Source organism: Callospermophilus lateralis, chromosome X (assembly GCF_048772815.1).
Source record: "Callospermophilus lateralis isolate mCalLat2 chromosome X, mCalLat2.hap1, whole genome shotgun sequence".
In the NCBI taxonomy this organism is placed as follows: domain Eukaryota; kingdom Metazoa; phylum Chordata; class Mammalia; order Rodentia; family Sciuridae; genus Callospermophilus; species Callospermophilus lateralis.
Genome location: NC_135325.1, coordinates 127,230,170 through 127,249,382, shown reverse-complemented (window position 1 = coordinate 127,249,382; position 19,213 = coordinate 127,230,170). Strand labels below are relative to the sequence as shown.

The 19,213-nt window shown below is 61.6% G+C and overlaps 1 protein-coding gene across 1 annotated transcript; it reads left to right on the top strand.

Moving 5' to 3' along the window:
- The first annotated feature begins 4,556 nt into the window (after positions 1-4,556).
- Positions 4,557-18,087, top strand: LOC143638989 (regucalcin-like). Its single transcript, XM_077107059.1, has 5 exons — positions 4,557-4,686; positions 15,458-15,673; positions 16,226-16,357; positions 17,110-17,264; positions 17,542-18,087. The coding sequence occupies exons 2-5, from the start codon at positions 15,463-15,465 to the stop codon at positions 17,590-17,592; spliced, it is 549 nt and encodes a 182-aa protein (XP_076963174.1). The 5' UTR covers positions 4,557-4,686; positions 15,458-15,462; the 3' UTR covers positions 17,593-18,087.
- Positions 18,088-19,213: the final 1,126 nt, after the last annotated feature.

Below are 19,213 nucleotides of genomic sequence, written 5' to 3'. Positions count from 1 at the left end.
ACCACCCCCAAAAGCAGGTGGTGGAGACAGTTATAATGCGCGCCCCCTGCTGGCCGCCATGGGCAGCGCAGGGCGCCGGAGGCTCAGCCTTCAGAGCTGCCTCTGCACACCCTCGTGCCAGTCAACAGAGAAGCTCTGAAATTCATAGTTCTGATGATTTCTGGTCATAGTTTCATAAATCAAAAAGAAAGAGAGATGGGGCGGTATCAGTGGCAAAGCTCTGGCCTAGCACATGTGAGGCACTGGGTTTGATCCTCAGCACTGCATTATATAAATAAGATAAATAAATAAAGACATGCTGTCCATCTACAACTATAAATCTAAAAAAAAAAAAAAAATAGAGCCTTCCTATATCTTGGTCAGAATGGATGGAGATAGAAAGCTGCAAAGTACATGGCCCCTGGGCAAAATTCCACTGATTTCCTATATAGTAGCATCATGTAGAGGAAAGAGTGGAATGTGTAAACTGGAATAAGAGGATTTTAAATGTGTTAACATGTAAAATAGCACCCCCCCAAATTGAAGTACCTGCTTTCAGAAAATCTTGAAACAGTAGAAAGAAATCAAATGCAATATAAATCAATGCAGAGATACTCCTTGTTCAGGTCTCAGTGTCGTTAAGATGAACCTCCTCTGCAGATTCAGTGCATTCCCAGTGAAATTCCCAGCAAGCTGTTTCTGAACCTAGGATCCAGACGCACCTCAAGAAGGCACACAACTGCAGCCCAGAACCTGTCAAAATACTCCAGAGACTTGCGTTTACAATGCGAAACTGCAAAACTCTAGAAGATGTGCATGACCACATGCTCCCTCTGTCTGCAGCCAGGCTCCTCCTAGGCTGCTCCTGGCTCCTCTCCTGGTTTCCTCCAATCTGCAGCCTCAGACAGGGATGGGGGTGTGTGCACGTATGGAAAGGCACGCAGAGGTGCATGGGATGGCTAGGGACTCTGTGTGTTTCCTGGGGGGCTGAGGACGGGCACTCCCCATGGCAGCCAAAGGCAGAGAGGTCACTGCCTCTGCCCTCTAGAGTCTGGGGTGAGGGGGCTTCCTGGTGGGTGATGCATGAGCCCAGACCTCCTGAGGCAGGTAGGCAGATGGTGTTCCCCCAAGTCCACATATCCTGCTGGAAGCAAATCCCCTGAGCTCTGGGACTCAGCTCAGTTTGTGCCTCATGTGCAACACCCCCACCTCCACCTCGTCCCTCAAAACAACTGCCTGAGGAAAGCTCAAGGCTTCCAAGAAAACTTACTCTGTCCTGGCCAACACCTGACGACAGGCCCCAACCTCCCTTTCTCCATCATTTAATAGAAAGGACTTGCAATTGACAACATGCACCTCTTGCAACTCAGAGGGGCTCAGAGCCTGAGAGCCATTACCTCGAAATACAATCATCCAGCAAGACAGGTTCTCTCTCCCAGTCTCTGGGGGAAGACAGAATTCTTAGACCACTGCCACCGACACAGCTGGCCTAACCGCGTTCACAAGGACTGACTCTACTTCTCACTTCACCGAGCCCCAAGCTGAACTCTTCCCTCCTTCCCCCTGTCTTATGCCCAAATCACCTCTGTGCAGACCATAATGGAACGGCTCTTTCCTCTACCCTCAGTAGCTACCTAGTGAAATCTGACCCACTGCTACATCTGATGTCCAGCTGTACCCATCGGTGACATCACAGACGTGGACATCATCTGATGTCCAGCTGTACCCATCGGTGACATCACAGATGTGGACATCATCTGATGTCCAGCTGTACCCATCGGTGACATCACAGACGTGGACATCATATGATGTCCAGTTGTACCCATCGGTGACATCACAGACTTGGACATCATCTGAAGTCCAGCTGTAGCCATCGATGACATCACAGACGTGGACATCATATGATGTCCAGCTATAGCCATCGGGACATCACAGACGTGGACATCATCTGATGCCCAGTTGTACCCATCGATGACATCACAGACGTGGACATCATATGATGTCCAGCTATAACCATCGGGACATCACAGACGTGGACATCATCTGATGTCCAGTTGTACCCATCGGTGACATCACAGATGTGGACATCATCTGATGTCCAGTTGTACCCATCGGTGACATCACAGATGTGGACATCATCTGATGTCCAGTTGTACCCATCGGTGACATCACAGACGTGGACATCATCTGATGTCCAGCTGTACCCATCGATGACATCACTGCAGTGGACGTTCAGGAGGAGAGTTAAGGAGACCACTTTCCTAAGCGCCATCCTCTGCACTCGGCCCCTCCAAGCACAGCTGCGGCCCGTGGAGCAGGCAGAGGAAAGAACACGCCTGTCCCAGTCAGCCCTGTGTGGCCACCTGCCGTGGCCAGCACTCCACACAGCACACCAGACTCCCACCTCTGTGCCCAACTGTGGGAGGCAGGAAACCCAAGCTGCCGGCAGCAGAGGCCCCTGCAGAAGAGGGCCCCAGGCATTCTGGGCATTGCAGTCCAGTATCCTGCCCGGGAAGCCCTCGTCGTGATGGCCCCTGGAGCATTCTGGGTATTGCAGTCCAGCATCCTGCCCACCCAACCCTCACCATGATGCCCCCACTCCTGGAAGCCGAGGACCCTGAGCATTCTGGGTAGTGTAGTCCAGAGGTCCGCCCTCACAGCCCTCACCATGGTGCCCCACCTCCTGGAAGCCGAGGACCCTGAGCATTCTGGGTAGTGTAGTCCAGAGGTCTGCCACGCAACCCTCACCATGATAGCCCCTGGAGCATTCTGGGTATTGCAGTCCAGCATCCTGCCCACGCAATCCTCACCATGATGCCCCCACTCCTGGAAGCCGAGGGCCCCGAGCATTCTGGGTAGTGTAGTCCAGAGGTAGGTCCACGCAACCCTCACCATGATGCCCCCCATCCTGGAAGCCGAGGGTCATTAGCATTCTGGCTAGTGTAGTCCAGAGGTCGGCCCATGCAACTCCCACCGTTATGCCTCTCCCCGTAAGCCACAGCCCGATCATTCTGGGTAGTGTACTCCAGAGGTCTTCCCACGCAACCCTTATGGTGATTTCCCCCCCTTCCTGAAAGTCGGGGGCCCCAAGCATTCTGGGTAGTGTAGTCCAGAGGTCTGCTCATACAACCCTCACCGTGATTGCCCCACGTTTTGGAAGCCAAGGACCCTGAGCATTGTGGGTAGTGTAGTCCAGAGGTTGTCCCACGCAACCCTTATGGTGATTTCCCCCCCTTCCTGGAAGTCGAGGGGGGGGCAAGCATTCTGGGTAGTGTAGTCCAGAGGTCTGCTCATGTAACCATTACGTGATGGCCCTCCTGGGAAGCCGAGGGCCATTCGCATTCTGGGTAGTGTAGTCCAGAGGTCTGTCCACGCAGCTCTCACCAAGATGGACTCCCTCCCCCGCAAAGCAGCAGGCCCCCCTGGGATTCTGGGTAGTGTGCTTTGGCGCTCTGCGGTGTCAGTACAGATACCCTGGGCAGCTGCGGGTGGGAGGATTCTGGATATTGTAGTCAAGGGTTCTCTTATTCAGCCCCACTACAGAGGATCTGTCGACCCCTCAGCTGTGTCCATAACACTCCTCCTGGCCCCTCCTGGCGTATACTAAGGGGAGCTGCACCCCACGAATGGGACACCAGGTGGGACCTACTGGGAGTTCCGTAAAAATTGGTCACACAGGTGGGCCCTCAGGTGCTGGGCAGCGGGCAGGAGCCATGCTGTCTCGAGGGGCCTGTGATGAGGGGGATGACCCCGGCCTTGCCATACTAGCCCAAGGTCATCATGCATTCCAGGATGGCTGCTACCAGGCAGGACAGAAGCTGCAGGCCAAGATTGTTGCCATCCCAGTGACACCTGTGTTCCCTGGAGATAAGGGGGACAGGCCTGGACCCTCAGGGCTCCTGCCCCCTCGTCTGCCTGGGGGCTAAGCTCTGAGGGGACCAACAACCCAGGCATATAGAGGGGAACCTGGGGTCTGGGAGATCAAGGCCCCTGGCCTGAGCTCAGAGGGACTGGGGAGGGGAGAGCGGGGGTCCCCAGTGGAGGCAATGGAGGGACACTGGTCCCTGTTGTTTAGGTACTTGTCAGCTCATTGCTCTGGCTCAGCAACCCCACCCAGCCTGCACCCAGTCTGCCTCCTGGGCAGCGGGCGGTGTTTCCTCATCACAGCTGGTTGGACACAGGGCTGGCTCCTGTGTGCACAGGCCCTCAGGTCCCCTGGGAGAGTGGGTGGTGGGACATGGGATCAGATATTGGGGTGAGCAGATGCCACCTGGGGAGGGGGGAGGGGGGAGGGAGAGGAAGCTGATCAATAACGGGGTGATGGGACATTATGGGGAACGGGTGGTGAGACATCACCGAGTGTGTATGGAGAAACCCGAAAGACAACGCGAAGAGCCGAGGGAGATGGAAGTGCAGAGACTTCACAAGAGAGCCCAGTGTGTACGGAGAAACCCGAGATAGAACGCGAAGGGCCGAGGGCGGCTGAAGTGCGGAGACTTGGCGAAGAGAGCCGAGTGGCCTCGGAAGGGCCGAGTGTGTACGGAGAAACCCGAGAGAACAGGAAGAGCCGAGGGCGGCGGAAGTGCAGAGACTTCACGAAGAGAGCCGAGTGTGAACAGAGAAACCCGAGAGAACACGAAGAGCCGAGGGCGGCTGAAGTGCGGGGACTGACGAAGAGAGCCGAGTGGCCTTGGAAGGGCCGAGTGTGTACGGAAAGGGCCGAGGGTCCAGGGCAGAGTGCAAAAAGGGGACCCAAAGAGCCAATGTTGGCAGGGAGTAGTCGAGGGCCAAAGAACCGGTTCAGGGGCGGCGCAGAGTGTCCAGGTCCTGAGCGGACCGCGGCGGGCCACGCAGAGGGCACCGGGAGGGCCAGAGGCGGTGGACGGGCGGGGCTGGTCGGCAGGCAGGGAGGGGAGCAGGGCGGCGGGAGGTGCTCTGGGTCCCGCGGGGAGTGGGGGCGGCGCAGGCTTGGAGGAGGGAGGCCCTGGAGGACGCTGGGGTCCGGAGTGGCCGGCGGGGCAGAGCCTGGGGCGGAAGGGCGCGTCGGGGGAGGGCCTGGGGCGGGGCAGTAGGGCGTGGTGGAGGCCCGGGGCGTGGGTCCGTCCTTCAGCGGGACCTCCTAGGGTCGGCCCAGGTCAGGGGTAGCCTGAGAACAGCCAGAGGAACACCACTTTCACTTCTGTGGTCAGTGTGGGAAGAGGACATGTGGGAGCCTGTGTCCCTCAGGAAGCCTCCCTGCAGAAGTACCCAGCCCGACACCCCTCAGATCTGATGGAGTCCAGGGCACAGAGCCTGAAGAGTCCTGGCAGGGGCGGGGTCGTGAATGTACCCAGGACACTGCGTCCTCCCCCAGTCGGCACTTGACACACCGTCCTCCTCCAGTCTACACTGCGGACATAGGGTCCTCCTCCCGTCTACACTCGGGACACAGTGTCCTCCTCCAGCCAACACGGTGTCCTCCTCCAGTCTATACTCGGAACACGGTATCCTCCTCCAGTCTACACTCGGGAGACTCACATACAGTGTCCTCCTCCAGTCTACACTCGGGAGACTCACATACAGTGTCCTCCTCCAGTCTACACTCGGGACATCCGTGTCCTCCTGTCTACACTTGAGACACAGTGTTCTCCTCCAGTCTACACTCCGTACACAGTGTCCTCCTCCAGCCTACACTCTGTACACAGTGTCCTCCTCCAGCCCACACTTGGGACACAGTGTCCTCCTGCAGTATACACACTGGACACCTCATCCTCCTCAGTGACCTTGGCTTCCCATGAGAGTGACCATGAGGAGCACGTGTGTGCACAGCCCAGACGGTAGACAAGGCACTTCCCTTGGAGGGCACCTGTATTCAAGGCTGCCCAGTGGAGGAGGCCCCCGCCTCCAGCCCTGTCTGTGGACTCTCCATTCAGAACTTAGACTTGCCCTAGCAACAAAGGTACCTGGCCCACAAACCCAGCAAAGACCCAATTCCCCTTTTCCCGGCCCATGTGGGAAGGACTCAGCCCTACTCAGGTCCTCAAGCCCTGGGAAGGGCCCTGTTGGCTCCCCAGGCCGCCTGCCCCCTGTGCAGGTGTAACAGGTGAAGGGTCTCAGGATGAGCTCCTCCTGGACATGGGGCTCTCATGCAATGACAGTGTCCTCCCAAGAGAGAAAGAGGAGACACAGACACAGAGGAGGAGCCACATGGAGATGGAGGAAGAGACTGGAGTGAGGGGCCACCAGCCAAGGCCACCTGGAGCCCCAGGAGCTGGAGAGGCAGAAGGAGCCTCCCTGGAGCCTGTGGAGAGGGCTGGACACCATTGTAAGAGGCGGGTCCTGTCCATATCTTGACCCCAGAACCTGTGAGTGGGACCTTGTGTGGGAACAGGGTCTCTGGAGAGGTCATTAGTAAAAGGTCCTGAGATGGGCTCCCCTGGGTCAGGTGGACCTCATGCAATGGCCATGTCCTTAAAACAGAAGAGGGGACAGACTCAGAGGAGGAGCCCTGTGGAGGATGCATTTCCACTTAAGGCCCCAGGTTGGTGGTCACTGGTTCCAGAAGGCCCTCTGCTGTGTGGGTCTCATAAAGGCAGATGGACCCTGCCACAGCGGTCACAGGAGCTGTGTGACACAGTCTGGACAAATGACCGTGGAGGACCTGGTGTCTTTGGGGTCCTGCCCGTTGCCACATGTGGGCATCCCACCTCGGGTGCTGCACAAGCCCCCTGTGCAGAGGGCCATGGGGACCCTCCCCTCATGCTGAGGGGGCCTCACTTCTGAATCTCAGTTTTGATGTGAAGTCAGGGCTGATGCCTGGGGTCACTACCCACTAGACCAAAGGGCCCCGAACACCCAGAGCCCACCCTGGGGGCTGCCCTCTACCTGATGATCTTGTGCTGCTTACCCCAGGCCCCTTGGCCAGAGGGACTCAGGTGGCTCAGAGTTCTGCTCTGCAGCAGGTGGGGACCCTCAGTAGTGTAGCAGGACTGAGCAGGGGCAGGGAGGGAGGGGTACAGGGGGTGTGAGCAGGGAGAGGGAGGGAGGGGTACAGGGGGGTGTGAGCAGGGAGAGGGAGGGAGGGGTACAGGGTGGTGTGAGCAGGGAGGGGGAGGGAGGGGTACAGGGAGGTGTGATCAGGGAGAGGGAGGGAGGGGTACAGGGGCCTGTGAGCAGGGAGAGGGAGGGAGGGGTACGGGGGGGTGTGAGCAGGGAGAGGAAGGGAGGGGTTCAGGGGCCTGTGAGCAGGGAGAGGGAGGGAGGGGTACGGGGGGGTGTGAGCAGGGAGAGGGAGGGAGGGGTACAGGGGGTGTGAGTAGGAAGAGGGAGGGAGGGGTACAGGGGTCTGTGAGCAGGGAGAGGGAGGGAGGGGTACAGGGGGTGTGAGCAGGGAGAGGGAGGGAGGGGTACAGGGCCTGTGAGCAGGGAGAGGGAGGGAGGGGTACAGGGGGTGTGAGCAGGGAGGGGGAGGGAGGGTACAGGGGTCTGTGAGCAGGGAGAGGGAGGGAGGGGTACAGGGCCTGTGAGCAGGGAGAGGGAGGGAGGGGTACAGGGGGTGTGAGCAGGGAGGGGGAGGGAGGGGTACAGGGGCTGTGAGCAGGGAGGGGGAGGGAGGGGTACAGGGGGTGTGAGCAGGGAGGGGGAGGGATGGGTACAGGGGCTGTGAGCAGGGAGGGGGAGGGAGGGGTACAGGGGGTGTGAGCAGGGAGGGGGAGGGAGGGGTACAGGGGCTGTGAGCAGGGAGGGGGAGGGAGGGGTACAGGGGCTGTGAGCAGGGAGGGGGAGGGAGGGGTACAGGGGGTGTGAGCAGGGAGAGGGAGGGAGGGGTACAGGGGGTGTGAGCAGGGAGGGGGAGGGAGGGGTACAGGGCCTGTGAGCAGGGAGAGGGAGGGAGGGGTACAGGGGGTGTGAGCAGGGAGAGGGAGGGAAGGGTACAGGGGGTGTGAGCAGGGAGGGGGAGGGAGGGGTACAGGGGGTGTGAGCAGGGAGGGGGAGGGATGGGTACAGGGGCTGTGAGCAGGGAGGGCGAGGGAGGGGTACAGGGGGTGTGAGTAGGAAGAGGGAGGGAGTGGTACAGGGGTCTGTGAGCAGGGAGAGGGAGGGAGGGGTACAGGGGGTGTGAGCAGGGAGGGGGAGGGAGGGGTACAGGGGTCTGTGAGCAGGGAGAGGGAGGGAGGGGTACAGGGCCTGTGAGCAGGGAGAGGGAGGGAGGGGTACAGGGGGTGTGAGCAGGGAGGGGGAGGGAGGGGTACCGGGGCTGTGAGCAGGGAGGGGGAGGGAGGGGTACAGGGGGTGTGAGCAGGGAGGGGGAGGGATGGGTACAGGGGCTGTGAGCAGGGAGGGGGAGGGAGGGGTACAGGGGGTGTGAGCAGGGAGAGGGAGGGAGGGGTACAGGGGCTGTGAGCAGGGAGGGGGAGGGAGGGGTACAGGGGCTGTGAGCAGGGAGGGGGAGGGAGGGGTACAGGGGCTGTGAGCAGGGAGAGGGAGGGAGGGGTACAGGGGGTGTGAGCAGGGAGGGGGAGGGAGGGGTACAGGGCCTGTGAGCAGGGAGAGGGAGGGAGGGGTACAGGGGGTGTGAGCAGGGAGAGGGAGGGAGGGGTACAGGGGGTGAGAGCAGGGAGGGGGAGGGAGGGGTACAGGGGCTGTGAGCAGGGAGGGGGAGGGAGGGGTACAGGGCCTGTGAGCAGGGAGAGGGAGGGAGGGGTACACTGGCTGTGAGCAGGGAGAGGGAGGGAGGGGTACAGGGGCTGTGAGCAGGGAGAGGGAGGGAGGGGTACAGGGGTCTGTGAGCAGGGAGAGGGAGTGAGGGGTACAGGGCGGTGTGAGCAGGGAGAGGGAGGGAGGGGTACAGGGGGGTGTGAGCAGGGAGAGGGAGGGAGGGGTACAGGGGGGTGTGAGCAGGGAGAGGCAGGGAGGGGTACAGGGGCCTGTGAGCAGGGATGGGTGGTTGGGTGCCCCGATTCCCTCTACATGCACATGACCTTCCACTGGGCACCCCCCCACACAGCTGCCAAGGTCACCCCAGGTCTACAGGATGCTGGTTCCAGTCTCTCCATATGAGAGCCCCCCTTTCCCCCAGAAGCTCTCCTGGGACTATGGGGGTCATGCCTTTGGGGCAGGGTCTCCCAGAGACTCTCTTCTGCTTAGGGAGGTCCTTGCTGCCCAGGGCATGAGTTCTGTGGCCCGCTGATGTCAGTGTCCACATCCACTGCTGGCCCTGGGAATGCCTAAGGCCCTCTGCCACGTGATAGGTAGGGATGCGGAGAGGGAGGTGACCTGGAGGGTCTCGGGGCCCAAGGAGTCAGCAGGGTGCTGAGAAGCGGGGCAGATGGAGAAGGGACAGAGGGGACAGGGAGACAACGGGAGTGATGAGGACCCAAGCTTAGGGCCTGGGGTCCTGGGGGGGGAGATGCAGGAAGGAGCTTCCCAGGACCCTGCAGAGGACGGCCTGCCCTCAGGACCCCAGCCCCAGAGATGTGGACCAGAGGCAGGAGGTGCTCTGAGCCCCGAGGGTGTAGGGCTGACGGCGGCCAGCAGGGGGCGCAGGGAGTCTTCTGAGCATCAGCGCCGCTGTCTGCCCTGAGGCAGGGACTGGGTCCATCCCATGGTGACACACAGGGGCAGATGGGCGGGGCTATCCTGGTCCTGCCCGGGCGGGACACACCAGGCAGGTAGCCGGGAAGTCTGATGAACAGGTGCTCATGGAAGGTGACCTTGACACAGACTCAGGGAAGAGGAGAGATGAAGAGGGAGAGAGCAAGAGCCAGAGAGAGACAGAGAGTAAGAGAGAGAGAGAGAGAGCAAGAGAGAGGGGGCCTGGCAGGAGGGAGTTTTTATAGCCCAAATCTAACAGGGCCTCTGGGTCTGCAAGCTGCCTTGTTGGCCCAAGGGGGGGTTGTTGAGTGCTCAGCCTTGAGGGGGGCTGCATGTTCAGATTGAGGCAAGGTGACAAAGGACCAGAGGGAGGGGGTTGAGTGCGGGGCTATCTTGCAGCCAACCTCTGTTCGGCCTGCTCTGCACCCATTAACTCCAGCAGGTCTCCCACAGGGAGTACTGCCTGGTGGGCTCACCACAAGCACGCAGGCCACTGCGGCTCCCAAGGTGCCCCAGGGCCACCACGGCTTCCCTGGACAGCCAAGTGGGACGTGGGGCCAGCAGGCGGGGTCCAGCAAACTATCTCCAGCTGTCCCACAGGGAGGAAGGAGTGTCACCAGGAGGGTGAGAACTGGACACTGTCCATGTGACTGAGCCCTGCTCTGGTGGGGGAGCCCACCCCATGCCAGCAGGGTGGCTGCAGGACATCAGAGGAGTCACTGCAGGGGACACAGCTCACACTGACTTGGCACAAGGCTCCTGCTCTGGGGGAGCAGACGGGGATAGGGTGGTGCCAGGGAGACCTGGTTGAAGAGGCTCCCAAACCCAGGGGTCTGCAGAGCTGAGCAGGGGGGAGGGGGGAAGGAGCCCCAGGGCCCAGGGAGCTGCAGAGCTGAGCAGGGGGGAGCCCCAGGGCCCAGGGAGCTGCAGAGCTGAGAAGGGGGGAGGGGGGAAGGAGCCCCAGGGCCCAGGGAGCTGCAGAACTGAGCAGGAAGGAGCCCCAGGGGTCTGCAGAGCTGAGCAGAGGGGAAGGGGGGAGGAGCCTGGTGGACAGGACATTTGGAAGGCATCCCAGGTGGGGAGGAGGAAGGCAGGTGATTGACAGGAGGAGGAAGGCAGGGGAGCAGGGGCGAGTGGGCCAGCCCACGTGGGATGCCTGATAGACTTCCAAGCAGGGTGCTGGGCACGGGGTCCCGTCTGGGAGCCCGTGTGTTCTCATCTACAAACGGGGGAGCCATGGGCAGGTCGGAGGGTGTAAGTCATGAGACAGATGAGATCATCCGCCCCAGGTGCAGAAGGAAGCTGCCCCGGGCTCCTGGCAGGGCCTGGGAAGGGGCCAGTGTTTGGCAGGTGGAGGACGAGCACTCTGGAGGTAGGAGGGCCGGACCACCAGGGAGCGGGGAAGGGTGGGTGCCTGGCGTCCTGTTGTGGGGTCACAGGGGCATGACAAGTGGTTTGGTGCCAGGGCTACACACTGACCTCCCCTTGAGCAGGAGCCTTCGGGGTGAGGGGGCGTCCCCTGGCTGCAGCCAGTGCTCCCAAGAGCCCCAGCACCTTCCATGGAGTGGACGAGCTCCAGGTCCAAGCTCTCCATCCATTTTCCTTTAGACCCCCTCCACGCAGGCGGTGGCCTCTCCTGGGCTGTGGGAGCAGGAATCAGCCCCCAGCACCCATCTTGGTGGTCTCCCAGACAGGCGCCTGCAGTCCGGGGCCCTAAGGAGCTCTGGGACCAGGGTTGGGGTGAGGATGCTGCCGAGCGCTGGCTGGAACCCAGGAGGAGGAGGTTCCCAAGGGAGTCCTTCACCCACAAGGCCGGTTCTAGCCCACGGGGAGGGGACCTTGGAGCCTGGGGTCCTTGGGTTCCGGGGCTGGAGCCTGGGGTGTGGAGGAGCTGGGCTCACTTAGCGGCATGGAGACGTGGGTGCGGGGACTCCACCTCCACCACCAGCACCTCTCCTTTCGGGGATGGGGGACGACTTGCGGGTGCCAAGCCCTGCTCCACAGCGGGAGGAACCCTTGGCGTGGGCCTGCAAGAGAGCAGCACCTTCCGCCAAAATCCTCTCCTTGTGGAGTGCCCGGCAATCCTGCTGGCAGAAAGTGGTGGTGACAGGAGAGACGCAGGGTCCCTGGCCCCCCTGCAGTCGTTGGAGTGGCACGAGGGAAGAGGCCGTGGAGGAGGCTGGGGGAGTGTCGCCCAGACCATCTCAGAGGGCGGAGGAAGACGTGGGGAGGGGGCGTTGGTGCCTGTGAACATTTGGGTGACACGGCCAGGTGTGCGAGGCTGGGTCGGGACAGCAGGTGAAGCTCAGAGGTCACAGTTCCTTCTTTACAAGACGCCTGTGAGTAGAGCGCTGCCCAGCACCCCGCGTGGGTGTCCAGGGCTCCCCGTGCCTCCCCTGCGCCTGCCCAGCGCCCCGTGTGCCTGCCCAGGGCTCCCCGTGCCTCCCCTGCGTCCCTCTGCGCCTGCCCGGCCAAGCCTGTGCTCCCTGTGAGCCTGCCTGGGTGAGCCCGTGCACCCCCAGTTGCAAGGGGGCGCGCTTCTGCAGTAGGAGAGGAGCACGGTGTCCCACTGCCCAGGGCAGCCCTGTGCCAGGGGAGAACCCAGGAGGGCTGGGGAGGGGCGTGGTCGGCCCTAAGGGGAAGTCTCAGGGATGCCTGACGGGGCGCTGGCCGCGACCTCGGGGGGTCTCTACGGAAGCGGAAGCGAGGTCCCAGGGGCTGCTGCTTCTCCCACTCTACTGCAGAGCACACGGGCGACTCCTGCAACTGCTATCTTGGCTCTGCAGGACAGAGCAGGTAATATGCCACCGCCTCGGGCTCCGTTGATTTGGCGAAGCACAGAGGGAGGGACGGGGAGGGGAGGGCTGGAGGGAGTCGCCGCCCCCACCTGCTGGAGCCTTCAGCTGGCTGAGGCCAGAGGGCGGTGGAGTCCCAAGAGCTGAGCGAGCAGGACAGGACCAGGGCTGAGGAGCACGTGAGCCGCCCCAGTATGGGAGCCCTGGCCTGCTGGGCCTCCTGGTGCTGTCCAGGAAGGGCTCTGTGAACTGAGTCCCACGGAGCACAGGGGTATCACAGCAACCCAATTAACAGGAGCATTGAGAAGTGAGCCCTTCTGGGGCAGAGGTCTCCTGGGCGGAGAGGCCAGGGTGTGTGCTCCGGAGCCAGCCACCTGCAGATTGCACCCACCCCAGCCTCTGAGCCGGGCCCACCTGGACAGCGGCTCAGCTTAGCAGCCCCTGCTTCCCAGGCTGTAGGTGGGGGGCCTGGAAGGTGGGGGAGGTGGGCACACTGTGCCACCAGAGGAAAAGGGGGACTCCTGGAACCTTGCCAGGGGGTGCCTCTTCAAGTGACGGGGCACCTGCACGTTCTGTCGACCTCTCGGGTCATGCAGAGTGACACGAGGCACAGAGGAGCCAGGAGGGGCGTGGGCTCGGCCGGCTCCCTCTCTGCATCCCCATGTCTGCCTGGGTGAGGCTTCATGAGCAGAAGAGGGCTGTCCTTGAGACCACAGGATGTCACACACCCGGGAGCGCCCAGCCTGCACGGTCCAGCAGCCCTCACCTGATGACCAGGAGAATGGGACAGAGAACAGGGCACTCACAGCCCTGTCCTCCTCCCAGGCCATGGCGTCCCCCAGGATCAAGGCTGTCATCCGGGACAGGCACAGGATGGGGGAGTGTCCCATGTGGGAAGAGGAGACGGGGCAGCTGGTGTTTGTGGACATCAACACCAGGACTGTGTGCTGGTGGAACCCACTCTCTGGGGAGGTGCAGACTTAAGTGGAACTGGGGCCTGCAGATGGTGGAACAAAGGAAGTGGGCCTGGGGGGCTGCAGAGGGTGGGACAAAGGAAGTGGGTCTGGGGGGTGGAGACTTTGGGCCAGAGGAAGTGGGCCTGGGGGGCTGCAGAGAGTGGGACAAAGGAAGTGGGTCTGGGGGGTGGAGACTTTGGGCCAGAGGAAGTGGGCCTGGGGGGCTGCAGAAGGTGGGACAAAGGAAGTGGGTCTGGGGGGTGGAGACTTTAGGCAAGAGGAAGTGGGCCTGGGGCCTGCAGATGGTGGAACAAAGGAAGTGGGCCTGGGGGGCTGCAGAGGGTCGGACAAAGGAAGTGGGTCTGAGAGGTGGAGACTTTGGGCCAGAGGAAGTGGGCCTGGGGCCTGCAGAACATGGGCCTGAGGAAGTATGGGTCCCCTGGAGATCCAGGTGCTCCTGGGAAGGGAGCTGTGAGACCATCCTATGTGCCCAGGGCCCCATGTCCCCTGAAGTCCTGGGGCTCGTTTAGCTTTGAAGCTGTCCTGCCTGCTTGTGGACCCATGTCCCTGAGGTCCTAGGGCTCGTTGGTACCTTTGCCACAGGTGTCCAGCATCAGTCGTGGCCTGAGGGTTGCAGGGGCCCAGCCGGGGCACCTGCTTCTTCAGCACCTGTCCCCCTGCTCCAGAGCCCCTGAAGTGTGGGCTGTCACACCCTGGGCACAGGACAGACCATGGGGTGGGAAGTCCTGGTGTATAGCTATAGTTGGAAGGACCAAAGCCGGGCTTGCTGTCATCCAGGTTAAATCCTGGAAACACTGACATCCTCCTGGCTGCTGTGTGGAGCCCGCACCTGGCTCTGACCCCGGGTTATGCCACACATGCACCTGTCCTGACTCAGGAGCTAGGGGGTGAGGGTGACTGTGCATTTTCCAGGCTCATGTGTGTGCATGGACCCACACACCTGGGAGGTACCTGTGTGTCTGTGGGGCTTGCACACCTGTGTGGACTGCTGACCCCTGTGGGTTTTCTGAGGAGCAGAAGCAGCACTCTGGGAGCATCCCCCACTCCCCCTCCCCCTCCCCAAGGGCAGGTGCCACTGTCCCCCTTGCAGATCAGGGCTGGCCCCAAGTCTGTGTCTGGCCTCAGGCGCCCTCCTGTGGAGCCTGCCCCAGGCCCAGCGTCCTACCCGAGGGCTCAGGGGCACCCGCGGCTCTCACACTGGCACTGACGTGAGGAGAGGCCAGCGCTCTTCGCTCCTGCAGTCCTGGTGGCCCTGCAGGCAGGCTTGGCAGCCTCCAGTCCCATCTGGAGGCCCTGTGGTGGCCGTCGTGGGGAGGGGGTGCAGAGAGGTGGTCCACGCAGGACCAGCAGGACTGGTCCTGTGCTGAGATGTGCTCTGTACCCTGATGGTGCCTCCTGGCGGGAGCTCCGTGGGTGGAGTCTCCTGGAGAAGCAGCAGCCAGGCCACCCTGCTGTCCTCCCAGGAGACCCTGTTGGCTGTGTGGCTCTGCACCGAGAGGGCAGCTACGTGGTGGCCTCTGGCACCTGCCTTGGCCTCCTGGACTGGGAGAAGGGGCAGGTGGGGTGGGCAGCCTGGCTGGACAAGGACAAGCCCCACAACAGGTTCAACGACGGGAAGGTGGACCCCGCCGGGAGGTTTGTGGCAGGTGGGCTGCTGAAAGGACTGGCCCAGGCCACCTGCAGAGCCTCCCGTCATGGCGGGTGCCGGCTGGGTGGGGACCTCAGGAACCCTCCCCAGGCTGCTGGCAAGAGGCCCCTGGGGGCCATGCAGGTGCTGGGCAGCCCACAGGTTCCCTCCCGCTCCAAAGGCCATGGCTTCCATGTCATTCTTCCCAGATCCCTGCCCAGAGAGGACCCTGGGAGGGTCGAAGCAGCCAGGGTGGGGCAGTGGCCAGAGGCCATTCACGTGCGGCTGAGGGCCCTGCACCTCTGCCTGAGCAGGACTCTTCCCAGTGGAACATCCCTGGGGTCCCCCCTTCGCCCAGCACAGAGGCTCACTCACAGATGCCACCTGAGGGCCATCCTGCCTGCTGTCCCCCGACTGAGGGTGACCACAGCTCTCTGCACAGCGGGTCTGTGTGGGGTGGGCAGGACAGGGTGGGATGCTGACCACTGACCTTCCACTCTCTCCAGGCACCATGCCAGAGGCGTCCGCCCCAGGAGTGTGGGAGCCGGGGCAGGGCTCCCTGTACACACTCTATGCTGACCGCTCCATGGTCAGACAGCTGGACGAGCTGGGCATCCCCAACGGGCTGGACTGGTCCCTGGACCATCACACTCTCTACCACGTGGATGGCCTGGACTACTCTGTGCGGGCCTATGACTACGACGTGCAGACAGGAGGCCTGGGTAGGGGCCACCGTTGCTAGCCCCCCACGCCCTCCCCAGAGGAAGGTCTCCATGGCCAGCCCCCACACCCTCCCTGGATGGAGCCACCGTGACCAGCTCCCCCCACACCCTCCCTGGGGTAGGAGCCTCCGTGGTCAGCCCTCACACCCTCTATGGGTGGGGCCACCATGGCCAGCCCCCATGCCCTACCTGGGCGGGGCCTCCCTGTCCAGCCCAGCACGCCCTCCCTCAGGTATGGGCCTCTGTGGCCGGCGCCCCATACCCTCACTGGGGTAGGAGCCTCCATGGCCAGCTCCCCACATCCTCCCTGAAGTACGGGCCTCCATGGCCAGCCCCATAAGCCCTCACTGGGCGGGACCAACCATGGCCAGCCCCCCATGCCCTTCTCGGGGAGGGCCTTTTATGGCCAGCCCCCCACACCCTCCTGAGTCCCCTCCTGGGGTCCCAGATGCACCACGGGGTCTGTCACTCCCTCACGTTGTTGAGGCCACACTATGTCACCCCCTGGTCTGGGCAGTGAGGGGCCACGCGCCTCTGTCTGTCCTGCCGCAGCAAACCCACGACTGGTGTGCCAGCTGGAGCCAGAGCAAGGCATGCCAGATGGGCTGTTCATGGACACCACGGGGACACTCTGGGTGGCCTGCATTGATGGAGGCAGGGTGATCCGCATGGACGCCGAGACAGGTGTGCGCACAGGGCAGTCGGTCAAGGAGGGGCCATGGGGTGCTCTGTGCCACGGTGTTCAGGGTCCAGGAGTGGGACCACTTGCTTGTCCAGCTACAGGGGGACCTGTGCAGATGGGCAGTGCAGGGAACACAGGGGCTGATGTAGAAAATGACCACAAACCAGCGGTTGAAAACTACAAGACCTTTTCCTCTCCCACCCTGGAGGGCGGAGGCTGGACCAGGGTCACAGGCTGAGCTCCCTGCACAGGCTCCAGGGGGCTCCTCCTGCCTCTCCAGCTCCTGGGCTCCAGGTGGCCCCTCACTCCAGTCTCTGCCTCTGTCTCCACGGGGTTCCTCCTCTGGGTCTGTGTCCCCTCCTCTGTCTCTTGGGAGGACATGGCCATTGCATGAGGGCCCCTGACCCAGGAGGAGCCCATCTCAGGACCCTTCACTAACGACCTCTGCAGAGACCCTGTTCCCACACCAGGTCCCACTCACAGGTTCTGGGGTGCAAATGTGGACAGGACCAACCTCTTACAATGTGTCCAGCTCCCTCCAGGAGACTGGCCTCTCCAGCTCCTGGGCTCCAGGTGGCCCTGCTGACCCCTGCAGTCCATGAGGAAGGGCAGACTTGGGGATCAAGTGCTGCAGGTGCCAGGGAGAACCAGCCGGCCCAGGGCCCCACTGGGGAGTGGGCACAGTCAGGCCACCTGGGGTCCAGCAGCAGATGGGTGGCTGGGCTTCAGGGATGTACCTGAGCTTTACTCACAGGGACGCGGCTGTGCACCCCGGAGATGCCAGTGTCCAGGGTGATGTCCTGCTGTTTCGGGGGGGCTGACTACTCCGACCTGTACGTGACCTCTGCAGCGGACAGCCTGAGTCCAGAGCAGCTGTTGCAGGAGCCGCAGGCAGGACACGTCTTCAAGGTCAGTGGGGTGTCCCTGCCAGGGTCAGCTTGGCTCCCGGCCATGTCTGCTCGGCCAGGTGTAAGGCATCTTGACCTAGGGGACTGGAGCAAGCTTGGCAGCATCCATGGGGACATCTGTCTTGGAAAACAGCCCTCCCAAGGCCCCATGTGCCCTGCTGTACACAGAGACGTTTACGGGAGGTTTAGGAAGCTGGTGTGGCTGGCACTGCCGTGGCTGGTGCTGCCGGGAGACTCAGCTGTGCCCAGGGACTCACCTCCACCCTCTCCTCCCGCAGGTCCTGGGCCTGGGGGTGAGAGGCCTTGCATCCTGCCACTTCTCTGGCTGAGGAACCCCACCGTCCAATGCAGCTTGAGCCAGGCCTCCGTCCCTGGGGTCAGGCCAGGCTCGGCTCTGGCAGGGCACTCCCTGCCTGACCGCTATTCACAGCTGATAATAAATGTGGCCACCTCAACGTCATCTGTGCAGCTGCTGCCCTGGGATGTGGTCCCCCCCAGGACTGCCCCATGCTATGTCCAGCGTCACCCAGCTTCAGCTTGTAATGCCCCTGTGTGTTCTCCTTTCTGACCCTTGTGCATGGTGCTGCTGTGAATGTTCACACACAAGTTTTCATTCCAGCGTCTGTTTCTGGGTCTTCAGGGACGTACCTAGGCTGGAGGTAATGTGGAATGTGAACTCCCTGCATAACCCCAAGAGGCCCCTGCGCACTGTCCCTGCACAGGGGCTCCACGCTGCCCTCCCACATACACATGCTAAGAGTGACGTAGAACGTTGAGTCCCAGACTCCAGAGGGCTCAGCACAGAGCTCCTGGAGGTCCCCACACAGGTGGCCTGCAGCTGCACACGGCTCTGCTTGCCAGCTGCTGGGAGTCTCTGTCCTGGGGTCCCTGTGGTCATGGTGGCAGAGTGCAGCTTGTGCTGTGGGCAGGGGCAGGCAGTGCTGTGAACAGGAAGGCCGTCCTGGGGCTCGAGCCTCCAACCTGGGAGTGAGGCCTGTGTGGAGTTGGTCCTGGCCTAGTGGTCAGTCCTGGAGAGGGGCAGCTGGCCTGGGAAGAGGGAGAGACCTGGTCTCAGGTGCAGCCCCTGATACAGGGTGCTAAGGGGCCAGGCGGGGACCTTAGGGAGGCCAAGCAGGGGCCCAGGAAGTGGGCATCCTCCTGCTGACCACCACTGTCCGCTCAGGGGCTGGGAGTCCAGGAGGCAACTGTGTGAGAGACCAACTTTGACGTGACTGAGTCACACTCCCCCACTGGGTGCTGAGGCGCTCAGTCACAGAAATGTGGCAGAGCTTTCCCCACCTTCTTGGGTTCGAGGGTCGGTGTCTGGGGCATGGATTTGTCTTGCTACAGCCCATGGGTGGACCTACGCTCACCTGTTCCTTTGTGATATAACCCTTGCCCTGTTTAGGGTAGAATCTTCCATGGAAGTGCCTTGTAGGTCCCCTTCTCTTACTGTGTCCTTGGGTGTGGCCTACCCAGGTGTCAGTCAACCTGCTGACAGTGGACATCATGAAGATAGACTCAGCCCCCTGAAACCTGACCCCTTGCCTCATTTGAATAGCTTCTCCTCAATAAAAGGGGTCAGTGCATGCTCTCTCTCTCTCTCTTCCTGAGGACCCTTAAGGTCAGAGGAGCCGTCACAACGACCCCAAAGAAAAAGGTATTTGTATCTCTTGTGTGGTCATTTTGCACAGCCCAGTCAGCCCAGTTTACCTGGAGGGGCCCCTGAGCCTTTTAGTTGCAAGAAGAGAAACCTGGCACATGATTTTGGAAATTCAAATGGAAATGAAACCCATTAAACACTATTTGTCAAAAAGTGGTGAATTAACAAGCTTTGAAAACTATATTCAGTGAAATGAAAGTATATGCAAACCAAAATTTCCACAAAAATTGACTCATAATCATCCATAACTAAAATTTGAAAAAAAAAAATTAAAGAGAAACAGAAGA